The sequence below is a fragment of the Erpetoichthys calabaricus genome, chromosome 3 (genome assembly GCF_900747795.2).
Source record: "Erpetoichthys calabaricus chromosome 3, fErpCal1.3, whole genome shotgun sequence".
Taxonomy (NCBI): Eukaryota; Metazoa; Chordata; class Cladistia; order Polypteriformes; family Polypteridae; genus Erpetoichthys; species Erpetoichthys calabaricus.
In genome coordinates, this window is record NC_041396.2 from 53,254,707 (window position 1) to 53,274,490 (window position 19,784).

General features: G+C 42.8%; 2 protein-coding genes across 5 annotated transcripts in view; one reads left to right on the forward strand and one right to left on the reverse strand.

Annotated features, from left to right (window-relative positions):
* The window catches only part of LOC114648035 (intersectin-2-like), a 277,957-nt gene that overhangs the window by 151,008 nt on the left and 107,165 nt on the right, over positions 1-19,784 (forward strand). For 3 of the 4 annotated variants that reach the window (XM_028796817.2, XM_051925601.1, XM_028796818.2), the window contains exons 14-16: positions 667-807; positions 5,103-5,190; positions 7,021-7,160. In XM_028796817.2, coding sequence (XP_028652650.1) covers positions 667-807; positions 5,103-5,190; positions 7,021-7,160 — 369 coding nt within the window. Of the gene's footprint in view, positions 1-666; positions 808-5,102; positions 5,191-7,020; positions 7,161-17,631; positions 17,713-19,784 lie in introns of all 4 variants that reach the window. The other variant, XM_051925602.1, reaches the window with a different exon arrangement.
* The window catches only part of fam228a (family with sequence similarity 228 member A), a 218,345-nt gene that overhangs the window by 67,489 nt on the left and 131,072 nt on the right, over positions 1-19,784 (reverse strand). The gene's annotated exons all lie outside the window — the stretch shown is intronic.

A 19,784-nucleotide genomic window follows, 5' to 3' on the forward strand; every position in this document is an offset into this window, starting at 1 on the left:
GCTGTGCAGAAACTTAGTAATTTTTTATTCTTTGAAGATAGAAATTCCTTGTATACATTAATAAATCTAGTGCACAGGGTATATGTCCATATTACAGCCACTGGACATAACTTATAATAATTTTGTTCAGCTAATGTACTCCTAAAATGAAAATACTGTGTTGTTTTTTTTTTTTTGGATGGGAAATGAATGCAGAGTGGAAGGTTGGAGCATTGATTAGGTGGTGACATCCTGCATTCCTGAAGCATCTCCAAAATTCATCCATCCATTATCCAACCCGCTGAATCCGAACACAGGGTCATGGGGGTCTGCTGGAGCCAATCCCAGCCAACACAGGGCACAAGGCAGGAACCAATCCTGGGCAGGGTGCCAACCCAACGCAGGACACACACAAACACATCCACACACCAAGCACACACTAGGGCCAATTTAGAATTGACACCTTTATTTAAGACGACTTACAACAGTTGAGATGCAATTAAGTACACATGCCTAAGTGAACAGTGGACAAATAAAGTAGATGACTGTAGGTTTATAGCCCATAGCTATTGTCCTATGATGTGCACAAACCTGATCAGATATTTTTCTAGAGTGCTTGAAAGATGTGTAATTTCTCCTTTCTTCTTTTTCTTACTGTATGCAGTTTTATTATTTATTTTGAAATAGGGAGATAAACACCAGCAGATCTCAGAAAGGCTGCGTGATGTACAAAACAAGAAATTAACACAGAAAAATGATTTAGATCTCATTGATCAGAAACGTGATCGTCGCATCATGGAGATCAGCAACTTGCAGCAGCAGTTTGAGGTGAGTTGAATTTTGTACCATGCTAGTACATTAGTGAAAATCAACATACCTACAACAGCTATTGAAAATATAATGATTTCACTATAGTAAAGTGCTGGACTATTGCTTGCGCAAAAAGGGTGACATTGCATTTATTCCGGAAAGTAAAATGTGTAGGATGTTTGCAAGTCTCTCAAATAGGTGCTACTTTGTGGCTGCCTCTGTTCTACATCTATAAAGCATGGTGTGGCTATTTTGCTGAGTGCCGGCTTACAAGCAAAAAATCTTGGGTCTGATGATTTTGGAAGATCTTATTATGTTTTGACTGACATAGCTTTGAGAAAAATTGATCTGTTTATTTCCCAACGTCCTATGAAGCTTTCTTACCATTCCTGTCCAATGTATTCTTGTTAAGGATTATGAGCTTATTGTGGGCATAGAAACAAATACCTTTATGAAACCTTATGGATGCAGCTAGTTTAGAAAATACAACAATATGTGCTGGGTTTGAAGATTATGTATTGGGAATGCAGTTTTCCCACATTGTGTAAAAGACTTTGATGATGTTTAGCTGAACACGAAATCTGGTGATGATGTCGGCAGCTGTATAATCATACTGTGCACAAGACAATATACAGTATAGATAAGATAATGTTTAAATAGCAAATGGTATTAAATTGATTTTACATAGATTTCTGAAACGCTCAAAGAAGTCAGTAAGCATTACCATTAAAGTACAGCTATACACAATTTCTGAAACATTAGTTGAACAAAAAATAGCCTTCTTTATGGTCTAATTATTTAAACTACCTTTCTAGTTATAAGATACCTCTGAATGCTGGGTTGTCTTTCTGTTGTTCGAAAAATAAGAGACTTGCATTTAATTTTTAGCCACCACTCACTTGCCACTACACAACTAATCATGTGTTTTTTGAAGTAAATCAAAACATGGGGTTGGAGAACCAGCGCAAGTTTCATTTAACTGTTTATTTATTGTTAACTGCAAAGTCCACCTGCGTAAAGGAGCACAGTGGTAATCTGTCTAACCATCAAACAGCCATTTGTGCAATTGCAGTTTTCATGGCATGAATGTACATTGACTTTACCATTGACCTTACCAATTCTTCTAGCTCTTCCGGGAGAATCCCAAGGCGTTCCCAGACCAGCCGAGAGACATAGTCCCTCCAGCGTGTCCTGGGTCTTCCCTGGGGCCTCCTCCCAGTTAGACGTGCCCAGAACACCTCACCAGGGAGGCGTCCAGGAGGCATCCTTATCAGATGCCCGAGCCACCTCATCTGATTCCTCTCGATGCGGAGGAGCAGCGGCTCTACTCTGAGCCCCTCCCGGATGACAGAGCTTCTCACCCTATCTTTAAGGGAAAGCCCAGACACCCTGCGGAGGAAACTCATTTCAGCCACTTGTATTCGCAATCTCGTTCTTTCGGTCACTACCCATAGCTCATGACCATAGGTGAGGGTAGGAACATAGATCGACTGGTAAATCGAGAACTTCGCCTTGCGGCTCAGCACCTTTTTCACCACAACAGACCGATGCAGAGCCTGCATCACTGCGGATGCCGCACCGATCCGCCTGTCGATCTCACGCTCCATTCTTCCCTCACTCGTGAACAAGACCCGGAGATACTTGAACTCCTCCACTTGGGGCAGGATCTCGCTACCAACCCTGAGAGGGCACTCCATCCTTTTCCGGCTGAGGACCATGGTCTCGGATTTGGAGGTGCTGATCCCCATCCCAGCCACTTCACACTCGGCTGCGAACCGAACTAGAGAGAGCTGAAGATCACGGCCTGATGAAGCAAACAGGACAACATCATCTGCAAAAAGCAGTGACCCAATCCTGAGTCCACCAAACCGGTCCCCCTCAACACCCTGGCTGTGCCTAGAAATTCTGTCCATAAAAGATATGAACAGAATCGGTGACAAAGGGCAGCCCTGGCGGAGTCCAACTCTCACTGGAAACGGGTTCGACTTACTGCCGGCAATGCGAACCAAGCTCTGGCACCGATTGTACAGGGACCGAACAGCCCTTATCAGGGGGCCCGGTACCCCATACTCTCGGAGTACCCCCCACAGGATTCCCCGAAGGACACGGTCGAATGCCTTTTCCAAGTCCACAAAACACATATAGACTGGTTGGGCAAACTCCCATGCACCCTCCAGGACCCTGCTAAGGGTGTAGAGCTGGTCCACTGTTCCGTGACCAGGACGAAAACCACACTGTTCCTCCTGAATCCGAGGCTCGACTATCCGACGGACCCTCCTCTCCAGGACCCCCGAATAGACTTTTCCAGGGAGGCTGAGGAGTGTGATCCCTCTGTAGTTGGAACACACCCTCCGGTCCCCTTTCTTAAAGAGGGGGACCACCACCCCGGTCTGCCAATCCAGAGGCACTGTCCCTGATGTCCATGCGATGTTGCAGAGGCGTGTCAACCAAGACAGTCCTACAACATCCAGAGCCTTGAGGAACTCCGGACGTATTCACCCCCGGGGCCCTGCCACCAAGGAGTTTTTTGACCACCTCGGTGACCTCAGTCCCAGAGATGGGGGAGCCCACCTCTGAGTCCCCAGGCACTGCTTCCTCATTGGAAGGCATGTTAGTGGGATTGAGGAGGTCTTCGAAGTACTCCCCCCCACCGAACCATAACGTCCCGAGTTGAGGTCAGCAGCGCACCATCCCCACCATATACAGTGTTGACACTGTACTGCTTCCCCCTCCTGAGACGCCGGACGGTGGACCAGAATCTTCTCGAAGCCGTCCGAAAGTCGTTCTCCATGGCCTCCCCAAACTCCTCCCACGCCCAAGTTTTTGCCTCAGCAACCACCGAAGCCGCATTCCGCTTGGCCTGCCAGTACCTATCAGCTGCCTCCAGAATCCCACAGGACAAAAGGGTCCTGTAGGACTCCTTCTTCAGCTTGACGGCATCCCTCACCGCCGGTGTCCACCAATGGGTTCGGGGATTGCCGCCACGACAGGCACCGACCACCTTACGGCCACAGCTCTGGTCAGCTGCCCCAACAATAGAGGCACGGAACATGGCCCAATCGGACTCAATGTCCCCCACCTCCCTCGGGATGTGGTCGAAGTTCTGCCGGAGGTGGAAGTTGAAGCTACTTCTGACAGGGGGCTCTGCCAGACGTTCCCAGCAGACCCTCACAACACGTTTGGGCCTACCAGGCCTGACCGGCATCCTCCCCCACCAACGAAGCCTACTCACCACCAGGTGGTGATCAGTTGACAGCTCCGCCCCTCTCTTTGCCCGAGTGTCCAAGACATGTGGCCGGAAGTCCGATGACATGACCACAAAGTTGATCATCAAACTGAGGCCTAGGGTGTCCTGGTGCCAAGTGCACATATGAACACCCCTATTCTTGAACATGGTGTTCGTTATGGACAATCCGTGACAAGCACAGAAGTCCAATAACAAAACACCGCTCGGGTTCAGATCGGGGGGGCATTCCTCCCAATCACGCCCTTCCAGGTCTCACTGTCATTGCCCACGTGAGCATTGAAGTCTCCCAGCAGAACGAGGGAGTCCCCAGAAGGTATGCCCTCTAGCACCCCCTCCAGGGACTCCAAAAAGGATGGGTACTCCGAACTGCTGTTCGGTGCATACGCACAAACAACAGTTAGGACCCGTTCCCCCACCCGAAGGCGGAGGGAGGCTACCCTGTCGTTTACCGGGGTAAACCCCAATGAACAGGCTCCAAGTCGGGGGGGCAATAAGTATACCCACACCCGCTCGGCGCCTGTCACCGGGGGCAACTCCAGAGTGGTAGAGTCCAGCCCCTCTCAAGGAGATTGGTTCCAGAGTCCAAGCTGTGCGTCGAGGTGAGTCCGACTATATCTAGCCGGAACCTCTCAACCTCGCGCACTAGCTCAGGCTCCTTCCCCTTCAGAGAGGTGACATTTACCAATTTACATTACATTTACATAAAATTACATTTTGCCAATACTCTCCAGACATTAAATAACATTTTCTAATGACTTTTAAGAGTTTAATGTAAAGGTGGAGTTAGCAATCTATGGATGTGTATGTTTCATTTGTCCGACGTTGGAGCTGTGCACTGAGCAGACATTCCACCTTCAGTTCATAGCATCGGTTTGGTAGTTGTCCAAAATTCAGACATTTTTTTAGAACACTTTGTTTTAAATAATGTAGATTAAATTCAGTTTGCTGAATATGGAACAAGTTGGCTGAGATAAAAAAATAAGTACAAAACTAGTTTAATCTCATCAGAATTGCTGCTATACTATGTGAAAAACATGTTCTGATTTGTGTACTGTATCCTATTTAGGACTATCAAAAAAAGCTTTCTTTGCTAATTCCTGAACAGCAGCTGCTCAATGAAAGAATTCAAAATCTAAGCTCTAACAATGTGCAACGTAAGTATTAAGTTTTTTTGTTGTTACTGTAATTCAAATATAAAAAATTGTTTAATTTATTTGGTTAAATGTGATCACTTTTCAATATAGAATATTTTGGTTTCTGTTTATTTGGCAATTATATATAAAACTGCTATGCAGTTAAGTTAATGACAGAAAAATTGATACAGCAAAGTAATGCAATATTTTTCATCACAATATAGCATGGATATACTGAAGACAGTATAAGGATATAATGTGTTTTGTTATTTTTTTATTTTCTGTTGTGCCATGCATAAATACTAGAATCCCTCTAGTAGTACTAATGTGTGTCTTCTGTGGGACCCAGAATAGGCATAGATTTTATTGGTACATGAACAAGTGAATTCCAACTGATAGTGCCTCACAAATATTTGCACTGCCATAGTTCTTTATTCCCATTTAAGTTGACCGTTTCATTTAATTTAGTTTGAATTATTACAGTGAAGAAATAGTTAATATTAGGTTGTAGGCATTATCATGTTAAATCAACTAATCTCACACATTACAAAGTAGAGCTGTCTCTTCAACTCCATGTGAGATGAGCACATAAAGGCTAATTTATACTGAATTTAGAATTCACAAACTGATGCATAGAGAAAATTGACGAGCAAGAAGCATTAACTCAATTAACCTCTCAAATTCAGCTTTAACGTTGATGAACTACTTTAGAATCTTCTTTGCTCCCATCTTGGCCTGTCAAAGCTCATTTTTGCCTGAGCTGCAATAAAGCTCTGCAGAAAAACACAAAAATATGCCTAAGTACTTAAAATGGAAAAAAAAAAGTTAAAGTATCACAGAATGCCCCCTCATGGTTAATATTAATAGAACGTTTATCATTACTGTGTTGAGTTCAAAATGCTTTGTCTATGAAAATTCAGTAATTTCTTTGAGAAAAGATTAAGTTAAAAGTCTACTTATACCTTTTGGCAAAGTGTATTTTTATAGCCTGATGAATTTTAAATACACATTTGTTACATGCTGAAGAAAAAGTATGTTACATTATAAAGTTATTTATTAGTTTACATCACCTAATAACCAACATAAGAGCTCATTTTTCTAGAACTCACTCAGAGGTAAATGTATGTGATGTACTAATTTGTATGTTGAGCTCTATAACTGTTTCCAGTGCTAATGTGGATATTGCCAAGACCCTTGAAATATTGTACATTTACACAAGAAAAAAATGTTAGTGGGATAAAAGATCTTTCTTGCCTTGTAGATACATGACATCGACATTAAATTAAGTTATATAAGAAGAGTATATTGCAGAACTAAATCCATTACCTAATATTTTAATGTGTTGGAAAAAGTCACATAATTATTGTATGTTGGATCAATATCGGCACAGTATATTGTGACATCCCTCTGGTATGTCCCACTCCTGTTTGTCTTAATGCACTGTGAGTTTCCATAAGTACTTAGTGCATGTGTTAAAAATATTAAATTACCCAAAAATTATTATGGTTGAAGTAGGTAGGAATGGTAGTTTGAAAAGGAACTACCAGTTAGCAACTTAAAAATGCAAATAATTTGGTCTGGAGAAGATAAGAATTATAGTTTTAAAATTAATTAGCTGTTGGCTTTAATTGTCTAAGCTAATGTATTTTACCCTTTATTATGTAACTGTTACAAATAGACATAGCATAATACTTTTGTTTTTTTTCTATATAAATAATGTCTGCATTTATATCCTTTAAATGTAAATTTCTAACAGTAGCATTTTTTTTTGACCAAATGGTCTTAAAAATTAAAGTTGAAAAATATTTGCATTCCAGTAATGGTATCTGAGTGTGTTTTTTTGTTTTTTAGCAACATCACTATCATTATTAATAAAAAAGAAAACAGAAAAAGAAGGCTCTTGCTGTAAACTTAAAGAACAGTTGGATGCACTTGAAAAAGAAACTTCTACAAAACTGTCTGAAATGAACACATTCAACAGTGATCTTAAGGTATATTCTTTTAAATGTTGTGTTATAGAGCCATTTTTTCACCTTACTACTTTTTCTCCTAGTGCATGGTGTTGAAATATTTTTGGTATAAAGCATATTTATTTTTCTTCAAAGCACCAGTATTTGTAATTTTTTTTTTTTTAAAGACAACAGTAATTTCATCTCTAAAACTAGGCAGTGCAGTTCTCCTGATACAGTTTGCTTACTCTAGATAAGTCAACTGAGTAAAGTAGTGCATGAATTTCATACAGTGGGCATAAGCTATATAAGGAGCAGATTGTGCTAACATTTAGAACTTAACATTTTTCAGTAAAGCTGTAACATTCACAAGGGTGTAATCATGTTATACAAATATTTTCAGAATTGTAGATTAGCAATCAGTCCGCATTAAAGTGATTAGTATTTTCAGTACTATATGTAATTACTGTAGATGCTTGAGTACACATCACAAAACTGCAACAGATTTCATTATGTCTTCATTTTAAAAATGTACACTTTTGCATTATCTTCTCCAGCTTATGTTGTATTACAGCACTAAATTATATTCTATGTTGTCACAATTGTTCATGACAAAAGTGTTCTGCAAATATTCTTTCAATGTGAACAGACAATCCTGTTTCTGATTTTAATCAATCTTCAATCTGTACTGTTCATATAGTACATTCACTTTGCATTGAATTGCCTTTTCTTAAACTAAGTTTTTAGTGTTTGCAAACCATGCTCTCACCAGAAGTTACAAAATAACTAATTTTTTTTTTACAGAGAAAACAACTGTTTTGTATATGGTACCTTTTTTTAATCATTGTTAAAGTTCTCTGTACCTTTTATTTTTGTTGATTTGTTTGGGTGCACTTCATGGACAATTTGCCACTGCTTTCTATAGTGTAAATTACATTACAGTTAGACCTACAATATAGCAGTCATTGAAAACTTATTTTTGCTTTAAATCACTGCATTTATAAAATTATTCCACAATTTCAAACTCAACTGTATGAGAACCGCTGTAGTATAGATTTCAAATAATAAAAAATGTAGCTGTCAGTTATTACTGAACCAAAGTGCTTTAATTTATTTTGCTAAAATTAGGTTTTTGCAGGTTTGTTAAAATGTTACACTTAAACAGATCTCTAATAAACTGGAATTATTCCATGTAATGTTATGTTTATTTATTTTTTTGTCACTAATACCTGTACATTGATTTAAAATAACTGCTGTTGTCTCAGAAGTCAATGACACAACCTTGTTTTCTGATAATGCGTTATAACAGGGGTAGGCAACGTCGGTCCTGGAGTGCCACAGTATGTGCAGGTTTTTGTTCCAACCCAGTTCCTTAACGAGAACTCAATTATTGCTGATGAAGCACATATTGCTTAAGTGACATTTTAATGCTTCATTTTAGTGGTCTCGCTTGTTAAGGTTCTCCAACCTTAATTGCTTATTTCAATCTTAAACTGCTGCATTCAGTGTTTTAATTGCTCCTTATTAGCAATAAGATGTAAAAGACAAAACAGCCAGCAGTTCTCCAGCTAGCTTTTTTCCAATTACATCTGTGTGTGTTCATCATGCACGGTTTGATTTAATAAAACACTTAATAGAATAATGTGACAGACTGAAAATGATCTGTTTTAGGCTTCAAATCATTTGGATGATATCCTTGGAAAGGAAAAAAATCTACGATATAAAAGCCTTACATTGCACAGACTAACAAGCCATAAAATTAAATAAGGTCTGAGATTGGCAATGATTGGTTTCTAATTAAGCAATTGGGTTGGAATGAAAACCTGTAGCCACTGCGGCTCACCAGGACCGACATTGCCTACCCCTGTTTTACATCTTATTGCTAATAAGGAGCAATTAAAACACTGAATGCAGCAGTTTAAGATTGAAATAAGCAATTAAGGTTGGAGAACCTTAACAAGCGAGACCACTAAAATGAAGCATTAAAATGTCACTTAAGCAATATATGCTTCATCAGCAATAATTGAGTTCTCGTTAAGGAACTGGGTTGGAACAAAAACCTGCACATACTGTGGCACTCCAGGACCGACGTTGCCTACCCCTGCGTTATAATACAATATTAAATAGAGGCTATTTAATAGTGTTTTTAGTTTAAAAAAAAATATGAATTTTGATTCATATTTAGTGATGATACCTTAAGACATTATATTTACATGTAATGCCTAAACTTATTACAGTATTTTTAAGCAGTTTTTGTTTAACATTGGAATCCTGGAATCCTACAAAAATATTTGTAGTGCTGGGCCACCTTAAATTCCTTCACACCTCTTCATCAGCGTCTTTGTTTTGCAAATGTGTCAAATACAGTGGAACCTCTAGATACGAGTTTAATTCGTTCCAGCACTGAGCTTGTATAGTGAATTTCTCGTATCTAGAACAAACTTCCCCATTGAAAATAATGGAAATCCAGTTAATCCGTTCCGCACCCCAAATATATTAACATAAAAATCAATTTTCCTAACAAATAACACTGATAAATGATATATACTGTAGTCTACCTTTAATAAATAACACTGGTAAATAATATAACTGATTATTAAAAGAATCAAAACAGGTGTCCAAAGTGCAGTAGAGCATTCAATAAATGTTTAAATAAATAATCCTTAAAACAGTTGTGAAGTGGAGGTTTAAAATACACAAGAATAACAATCCTTTAACACGAGGTTAAAACGTCAAAAGGATGCAGTCTTTAAAAAACGGACGACAATCCCCGGTGCTTCTTCTCTGTTAGCGTCTCACCTGCGGGCTCTGCAACAGGCGAGACACTCTTAATGCAGCTGACCTTCTCTACACCGTCCTGCTTCAGCTGTTTGGCTCGCCTGTTCAGCTACACGCGAGCCTGCTCTCCTGCCCGCCCGCCTGCCTGCGCGCGCACACACACACACACACACTCTCACTCTCTCTCTCTCTCTCTCTCTCTCTCTCTCTCTCTTCTTTTACTTCTTCTCCCCCTTAACCGGCTCGCGCTTCTCTATATATGCGGGGAGGACATGGCAGCTGCAGCCCATCAGCCACAGGAACAATCATGGATGTGGGCAGTTTCCCACCTGTGCACTTAAGTGAGAAACGCAGACACCGCAGATCGCGGCTCGCAACTGCTACCACGCCCCCTCGCTAAGCTGAGAGCTATACCCACAGCCTGGCTCGTGGCTCGTTGCGCGAGCCAATGCTCGCATTTAGATCAGAAATTTTCGCTCATACTTACCTCGTATTTTGAATTTCTCGTATACAGAGGTGATCGTATCTCGAGGTTCCACTGTATATGTTTTCATTCTATAATAGTAATAAAAATAGCAGCTCAATACTCAGAACGGTAAATGTGGAGAGAACCCGGATTGAACCCACTGCCTCTTGATTACTAGATAGCAGTTCTTACCTCTGTACCAACTATTGTGCCCTTGAGTCGAGATATAGCTGTGATTTTTGAGAGATGATCTACCACAAATTACTGCATGGGCCCGGGTATGAATCCCACTCACAGCACATTATTGAATGGAAGAAAATATCTCAAAAATAAATAAATAAAAAACTTTCTCATCAACGAATGGTGCTTTGAATCTTGCATTGCAGGTGTAGTTGTTTAGTTTTCTTTTTGATTAAACAAAACCCTTTAATGAATGATTGATTTATGAAAAGAATACATGAACAACAAGCATAGCTAAATATCACACTTAAACTGCCTGTCTATTCTGTTGAATTAGAATTACAACAAATATTAATGCATTTCAATTACTTATATAGCACTTTACCAAGCTCTGAGATGGCTGCACAGATAATCAAGAGGGGTTTAATAAAAATGAAAGCACAATATGAATGAATAAATAATAGTGCACAGCCTTTGTGTTTGTATGTATTTACAAAATATGGAAAGTAATATGTTCTAGTTGATATTGAAATTTAATTAATTTGAAGTAGGTAAAAATAAATATTTGGAAATATTGCAAAGGGAAATGTTTACATAAAACAATGATATATGTTCTAGTAAATACTACAAGGCCACTGATACACACACCACTAGGTTAATTTTATATATATATTGTCATAAAAGCAGACCACAGACATAAAAAGGTTTGGGGCAGCCACCCATATATTGTGCCTTGGCTGCAAAAAAGGTTGAAATTGCTTGTGATGTTCACAGGTTTGAGTCCAAAACCGAACCGAACTGAATGTAACAGGAAAGATGGCAGCTTTAAAGCCCGAGACCGGAAGTGATGTCATTGGGATCAGAAGCGGAAATGATGTCTTCTGGAACGAAAGTGACATCATCACTGTTGCTGGAATACGGAAGTGATGTCTTCGATACTGGAAGTGACGTCATCACTGGTACTGGGAGCTAGCGAGATTTCCCATGGATGGTCTGCAAAAGATTGAGAAAGAGAGTTGGTGCATCTCGCCACCTCCTGGTCTAGCATGGTTGTACTATTCTTAACATTAGAATTACCAAAGCCTATGAAAAATCTTGTAAATCCGGCCCACCTTAAATCCCTTCGCACCTCTCCATCAGTGTCTTTTGTCCTGTAAATGTGTCGACAAAGGCAAGCAGCCTGCTATTCCATCCCCCCACCGCCACAGAACGTGCACAAAGTTTTCCTAGCTCATGCCTTGATTATCTGGGAGTGAAGTGCTGGAGTTTTAGAGTGGAAATGATAGATCGTTATTTGGAACACATGCATTTCATGCGTGTTCCGTTTCTACAATAGTCTGTGTAAACACATTGTTATAACAGAAACGTTTTTCATATTTTAGTAATAAATGACAAAATGTAGGCATAAACTATATAATGTGTGAAGCCTGAAGTCCAAAGATCAAATAAACACTTTCACAAAAGGTTCAAGGATGATACAGCAGCTTTTGTGGCGAAGCATTAAGAATTTCTGACTTGTAATCAAGAGTCTCCGTTTTGATCCTGACTGCCTCCTATATTTACTGTTTTCAGTAGTGAGCTGCTCTTATTGTTAATATTATACAATAAACACATACATTTGGTTTGTGTCTGTAACAGCCGGTGTACATTTATAGTACTTGTAAAAGTTAGTGTTTTTTTTTTTTTCACTTTTATTCTACCAGTCATGATCACAATACATACTACCGCCCCCCACCCAGGGATCTGAACTGGGAATAACTGTAGATGTGAGTGGTGTTTTGAGACAATGGAACTGGAAATTCTCAGATCTGGAGCGATAAAAGCTGACACAGTAATGCTGGTGAATCTGCCTTCTTCGTATCTCACTGTCACTTGATTTTTTTTTTTATTCAGTTTTATTGCGTGTTCCTGCTCATGCTGAATTAGTATGCACCTTATGGTCTATGATGTCAAAGACACACTGACAAAAAAAAAAAACCAGAGACATAGGTATATATCATATTTGGAATTATTCATTTTATGACCTGTATAGTACATTTCGGAAAACATTGTGGCACGGATGCAACATTATTCATATTATTCATATTCATTCGCATAAAATTTTTTTTTTTCATTGTGGGGTCAAGCTTGTTATAGCACACAGCAACCGGCCACCTGCGTGTTCCTGCTCGCAGCGAATAAGCTCATGCCTTCTGGTGCATGCCGTCAATGCGGCACCGGGCAAAAAAGAAAGAGACAATATGGTACATTGGGTATAAATTTATGCTACTTGTAAAAGTTAGCTTTTTTCAGTTTTATTCTCTCAATCACGATAACGCTCTAACCCCAACACACCCCACCCACCACCCCCATTCCTGATTTGACTATAACTAACAGCGCCAGCATTAATTCACACCCAATCTGACGCTGTTCGTTTTCAAATAATATTACATTAGTGCAATGATGTTTTGAGATTGGTACTATTCAGGTCATAAAATGATTTCTTCAAAATGTCACATGTATTGTCTCTTTCTTTCAGGTGTGTAATAGAAACCACAGCATAGGGAGAAGTGTGTACATTGCAACAGATACACATGTTGTAAATGTAGGAAGGACGGTCCTTGTGTGTGTGAACTGTTAACATGTGAATTTGATGATTGCATATAGTGCTGAACTGACCTCTCTGTACTATTCTTTCCTCTGCATGTCCTGGAGTACAAAAGAAACATCACCATACAGCAACATGTGGGGACTGGCATAATCGGAGTTTCAGATAAAAACTAACAGCGTCAGATCCCTAGGGCGATAGTATGTATTGTGATCGTGACCGAGAGAGTAAAGGTGGGGAAAAAAAACGCTAACTTTTACAAGTACTATACATTTACAGCGGCTGTTACAGAAACCAAATGTATGTGTTTACTGTATAGTATTAACAATAAGAACAGCTCACTACTGAAAACAACATGAGCTGCATGTGTTCCAAGTAACGATCTATTATTTCCATTCAAAAACTCCAGCACTTCACTCCCAGATAATCAAGGCATGAACTGGGAAAACTTTGTGCATGTTCTGCGGTGGTGGGGGGATGGAATAGCAGGCTGCTTGTCTTTATCAACACATTTACAGGACAAAAGACGCTGACGGATAGGTTCAAAGAGATTTAAGGTGGGCTGTATTGAGTTTTTTTCGTAGGGTTTGGTAATTCTAGTGTTAAGGCCTTTCAGTTATCTCCCAATCACACGTGTGTGACAAGGTCCCCCCTCAGCCCAGACCCATTGGCGTCTCTGACCGAGAGGTCATGAATCTGTGAGAGGGCATTGCAGTTGGTATGGAGAGAACCCTTACGCTGAATAAACAAGAACTTATACGGTTGAAGATCAAGAAACCACCTGGTGACCTGTGGATTTGACTGTTTGTGTAGGGCCATCCACTGTAAAGGTGCATGATCCATAATTAGAGTGAACTCACGTCACAAATTTAGAATCTGAACTGCATAATTGGCCATTTAATTGCATGGGCTTCCCTTTCCACAGCCGTATACCTGGTTTCCCATTCCAGCAGTTTCTGGCTCAGGAACATAAACGGGGTGTTGAACACCATCGACTCTCTGGCTCAGCATGGCACCTAAGTATGTGTCCAAAGCATGCGTCTGGAGAATAAAAGGAAGCAAAAAATTAGACTCTTTAAATACTGGTGCTGACTTGAGGGCCTGTTTTAAGTCACAAAATGCAGCGTCTGTCTCATCAGTCCATACCGTATTATTAGGAGCCCTCTTCTTTGTTAAATCAGTTAAGGGCTCCGCTCTCTCCAAAAACCGAGGTACAAACAGACGGTAATACCTGGTTAATCCGAGAAATGCTTGGACTTGCCGCTTGGTTCGCGGACGTGGCCACTGCAATATGACATCTACCTTTGAACCCTGTGGCTTTACAGTACCCCAACCCACCAGGTAACCCAAATATTTAGCTTCCTTCAACCCAAAAAAACATTTTTTGGACTGATTCGAAGCCCGGCTTCTCCCAGCGTCCGCAATGACGCCGTCATCTAAGTAGGTAGCACTATACATATTATGAGGGCGGAGCACTTTATCCACTAAATGCTGGAAAGTCGCAGGAGCCCCCTGAATGGAAGGACACGATACTGCCAGTGTCTGCTAGGGAAGCTAAATGCGGTCTTGACATTAATGGAGTCCGTTAAAGTAACCTGCCAGTACACCTTTGTCATGTCAAGTGTGGTCAAAAAATTTGCCTGTCCAGGCCTCTCAAGGAGGTCGTTCACTCGAGGCATTGGGTAAGCATCAAATTGAGAGACTTGATTAAGTTGATGGAAGTCATTGCAAAACCTCCAACTCCTGTCAGGCATATTTACCAAGACTATTGGACTGGACCAGGGATTATACCTTTCCCCTATTACTCCAAGTTCCAGCATGTGCTTGAATTCAAGCTCCACTTCTGCTTTCTTTGCCTCGGGAAGCCGATAAGGGTGCTCTCGAACGATAACTCCGGGTTCTGTCATTATGTTGTGTGCGTTCAGAGAGGTCCTTCCAGGCTTTTCGCTCACTACCTCTGGGACGGACAGGATAGCTGCTTCAAGCTCCTGTCTCTGTCTAGAATTTAATTCAGCATTGAATTTAAGGATATTTTTCTGAGCGGAGTAGGGATCAGGATCCCTTTCCTTCCACGGCTTCAGCAAGTGTACATGATAAACCCGCTTGCTCAGTCGACGATTGGGTTGTTTCACCAAATAGTTAAGAAGCTCTTTCCTCTCCTTAACTTCATAAGGGCCTTGCCAGTGGGTTAGCAATTTAGAATAGGAGGTAGGAACCAAAACTATGACACGATCCCCTGGGTGGAATTCTCGGAAAGTCATACTGCGGTCATAATAGTGGGCCTATGCTGCTTGTGCCTCCTCCATGTGACTTTTTAATATGGGTTGAATTTTTCAGAAACGATTGCGTAATTGCATGTTGTACTCCGATATATTTGTAGAGGGAAGAGCCTCTCCTTCCCATCCTTCTTGCAAAATATCCAAAATTCCCAGAGGTTGCCATCCATATGATAATTCAAAAGGCGAGGACCCCGTAGAGGCTTTGCCAGATAAGGCAAAAAGCATGAGGGGGAGGAGCTGATCCCAGTTTCTCCCGCCCCCGCTGACCACTTTGCAAAGCATTTGTTCGAGAATCTGATTAAACCTCTCAACTAGACTGTTGGTTTGAGGATCATACACTGCAGTCTTAAAGTACTTTATTTTAAGTAACTTGGCCGTCTCCCTGAATGTCTCCGAAGTAAAAGGTGTCCCTTGATCCATAAGGACTTCTTTATGGATGCTGACACACACGAAGACCCCTACAAGTTTCCATGCTATAGCTTTGGAGGTAGCTGAGCACAAAGGAACAGCCTCTGTATATCGGGTAGTACTGTTTAATCCACGAGAACTAATACATCTGTCCTCAGGCAGAGGGCTCTATGGGCCCTACTATATAGACCCCGATCCTTTCAAAGGGGACATCAATCAAGGGAATGGGAGCGAGAGAAATTTGCCGTAGTTGACACTCCAGACAAGAGATACAAAAACGGCAAACCTCCTCATTAATCCCAGGCCAATAAAATTGGAGCTTGATAAGCCCAAATGGCCTCCTAGGAGGTGAGCGTGCACTAATTCACAGACCTGCCACCGGTAGGTTCATGGGGTCAGGTCTGACCTCAAGGGGAAGGTTTAGCTCCCGGCTCGTCGAGGCACAGGGAGATGACATTTCTGCCTGTGACTGTCCAGGAACCTCCCCATCTGCCTCGCCATCCCCCATATCTGTCTCTGTCTGCTGAATACATGGCGTGGAGACATCTGGAGAAGGATCATTCCATTCTATAACCAGGCCTAATTATGATTGGGAGTAGTCAGTACTATACTGTGTTTATTATTAGACCAGTCTTGCTCCAGGATCACTGAGAAAGGTGGATTTGGGAGGACACAACTCGGGGAACTTTTTAAGTGATCATCCATGACTGATGAAACATAGGGCGGTTTTATAATGCTGGATTTCTCCGTGTATACAAGTTATACTGGTCTTTACTTTTACCCATTGTCGCGGTAGTACATATCGGAGATCAACAATAGAAATGGTGCTGCCGGAATCAAAATGTGCTTCAACTGTAAATCCGTTAACAATTACTACTCCCATATGTGATATCGTCAGGGTGGTTGTAAGCGCACATAAGCCTCTCTTCTCTCTCCATCTGCATTCCTCCTTATTCCCGAACAGCTTGCGCGTCCACAGGCCCAGGGACTTCAGAACAGGCTCCAGCTTGTAAGGAAGTGGTGGATTTGGTGGGACGTAATCCCCTTAGTGTCTGCTAGAGGACCGTTCTGCTCTTTCAGATTGTGTGGCCGTCCTAGATGTCTCATTGAGGTTATTCATGTTTAGAAATTCTCCCCAAACCGGCTGGGTGAAATGTTCAGGAAGATCTCTGATTAGGAGAAAGCAGGCTACCTGCTGCACGATCTGGAAGGTGGTCTGTTCAAATGGCCTTAGCCATAATGCCACCTTTTCCCAGAGATCTAATGCTTGTTCCTGGGTTGGCCGCTTGGGTTCGAAATTCCAGATATTTATCTTTTTCACCTGCTGGTCTGGGGAAACCCCACAATTAGCTAGGGTCTTAACCCTAGTTGGGGGGACAGCTCCCTCCTCTGAGAGTGCATAATAAGTCTCTTTCACTTCCCCCACAGGAACCAGCTCTGAGAATTTTACATCTGACTTGAATTCAGCTGCCTTGGTGGGGGATGGGATGGCAGTCTGCTTGCTGCTTGTGCTAATTGAAACATTGAGGAGGCCCGAGGGAATTTAAGGTGGCCCGGCATTACAAATATATTCGTAGGCTTCAGGGATTCTAGTGTTAAGATAAAAATACTTGACATGAGAGTTGCATATGACATTCACTTTAAAATTGTGATGCCTCAATAAGAATTTTCATGATCTGATAAATTACTACAAGCTATACAAAAATCTTGGAGAATCCTTTACTTGCTACTAATCAATTTCCTTCTATATGTTCCTGTCTTGTTAACTATTTATCAGGGTTCCTTAACCTTTCCTCCTTCCTTGTTATCTTACAGTGTGAGGATATGGATGACTCTGCACTTCAGTGCCTTCTGTCTTTACTAGGCTGTCTCACCAACCTCTTCCTCTTAATTAAGGTTATTTTATCATATCTCTATGATGTGCTTCTCCACCCCTTACCAGTTTTCATGTGCGCGTGAAATGTTTCAGTGTTGCATGTCTTCACAGTCTCATGCATATTTTATTATTAAATACAATCATTTTTTGTTGTTTTAGTTTCTGTATTTCTCTGGTTGCCATCTTCAATGTTTGTCTGTATATGATATTTGTAATCAAATCTATCTCTACATGTACATATTAGAACATTAGAATAATCTAGACGAGAACAGGCCATTCATTCCAAAAAAGCTTGCCAGTCCTATCCACTGTGGAGACGGGCTCGGACACAGACAGGCAGACACGCTCATGTTACCCAACACACGTTTATTTACACTATTATTTACAATTATGATGCCACAAACCCCAATCTTCCCCAAAGTCCAGGCCAACCACTCTGCCTCCTTCTCTCTTTCTATCACCTTGTCCTGCTTCCACCCGACTCCAGCCTCGAATGAAGGGAGGCGGCCCCTTTTATCCATATCCGGATGTGTTCCAGGTGTGCACCGGCAATCCCGCGGACACGCCACAGTGTGGCGGAAATGCTGGCTGTCCTCCCGGAAGCACTCCAGGTGTTCCCTCTCTTCATCCCCCCAGCACTTCCTGTGTGAGGCGGAAGTACTGGGGTCGAGCATCCTTCAGGCAGGGAGACGCCCCCTGGCGGTGACCACGGGCCCTTACGGGGTTGGGCTTCTAAGCCCTGTACCCGTGGCCCCCAGTACAACCAGGGCGGACGCCCCCCTCGTGGTCTGGATGAGGAATGAGCCCTCCTCCTGTCTTCCTGGGCATCCCGGCCAGGCATGAGCCCCGTCCGGGTGCCCCATCACCAGCGATGCAACCCGTGAGGGCGGTTCAACCCCGAAGTGGGTCCTACTATTTGTCCAGGGTCCAATCCGGTACCCTGGAACTTGTTTTTTTGGCACCCCCTCCGAGGTCTTCATGTCCCTTTGTGCTGCGCTGCTCGCGCCTTTGTAGCCTCCGCCAGTCGCGGGGCTGCCCCATCGCCAGTGAAGAGTCCTCCAGTGCAGCGGTCCGTCCCAGGAGGGCAGTTCCCCAACGAAGCAGGCCCTACTGCACATCCGGGGTCCGTTCCTGCAACCGAAACAGAAAGAGGGGCAGAAGCTCTGTCTGGACGCCACCACCTGACGTCCCTCTGTGTTGCACACTGGCAATGCTCTCCTCTCCTAGCGGCACACCGCGACTTGCCTGTTCGGCACCTCCTCCGCAGGTTCCCTGCCCATCTCATTGTATCTGACGGGTCCGCACGCACTGTCGTCTCCTCCATACACTGGAGCTTCCATCTGCTTCCGCAGAGGGCGGCCCTTCTCTGGACGTGCGCACCCAGCTGCACGTCATTTCCTATCGGAGAAACCAGCATTCACCCTTCGATTCCTCCTATCACTCTTGGACGCCCCGACGGTCTGGGTCTGCGCATGGGAAACGCACAGATCCAAGCCCGTCTGTGTCCATACAGAACGACGGGAGACTGTCGCAGGCTCGGGGCGTCGGGCGCTAGGACCCAGGGCACTCATCAGCCCCTGTCCTGCCTGCCCACTCGATGTTGCTCCCCTCACCTCGTGAACAGCCTGCACTGCCGCATCCGCTGTCGGAGATCCCCCTACTCGATACCGTTCATGCGGATCACTGCCAATTTCAGTGGGCTCTCCTTTATGCTGTACGGGGTCGGTTTTACTTACCTTCCTCACCGTACGACTTCGGTCAAAGGATCCAGCGACGCGTCCTTCCACCGCAGCATGCAGCGTCTGTGATGACGCGCCCGCCTTCACCTCCAGCTCCTGCAGGTCTGCACGGAGCACACCGAGCATCTGTAACAGTGGCACTGCAGCCTGAAGGAACTCCTCCAAGACACGCAGCACTACTGGCAAAGACAGGAAGTCATTTGGCGCAGAGCCTACCTGTCTGTCAGCACCTTGCTTCGACTGCTTCCTGTGGGCCTCCTCCTCCAGCCCAGTCGGGTCTCCCCCCGGCACGAGAATGGCATTTTTTGGTCCCGCCTCTATACAGTCATTGGCGGGAACCCAAGACACACCAG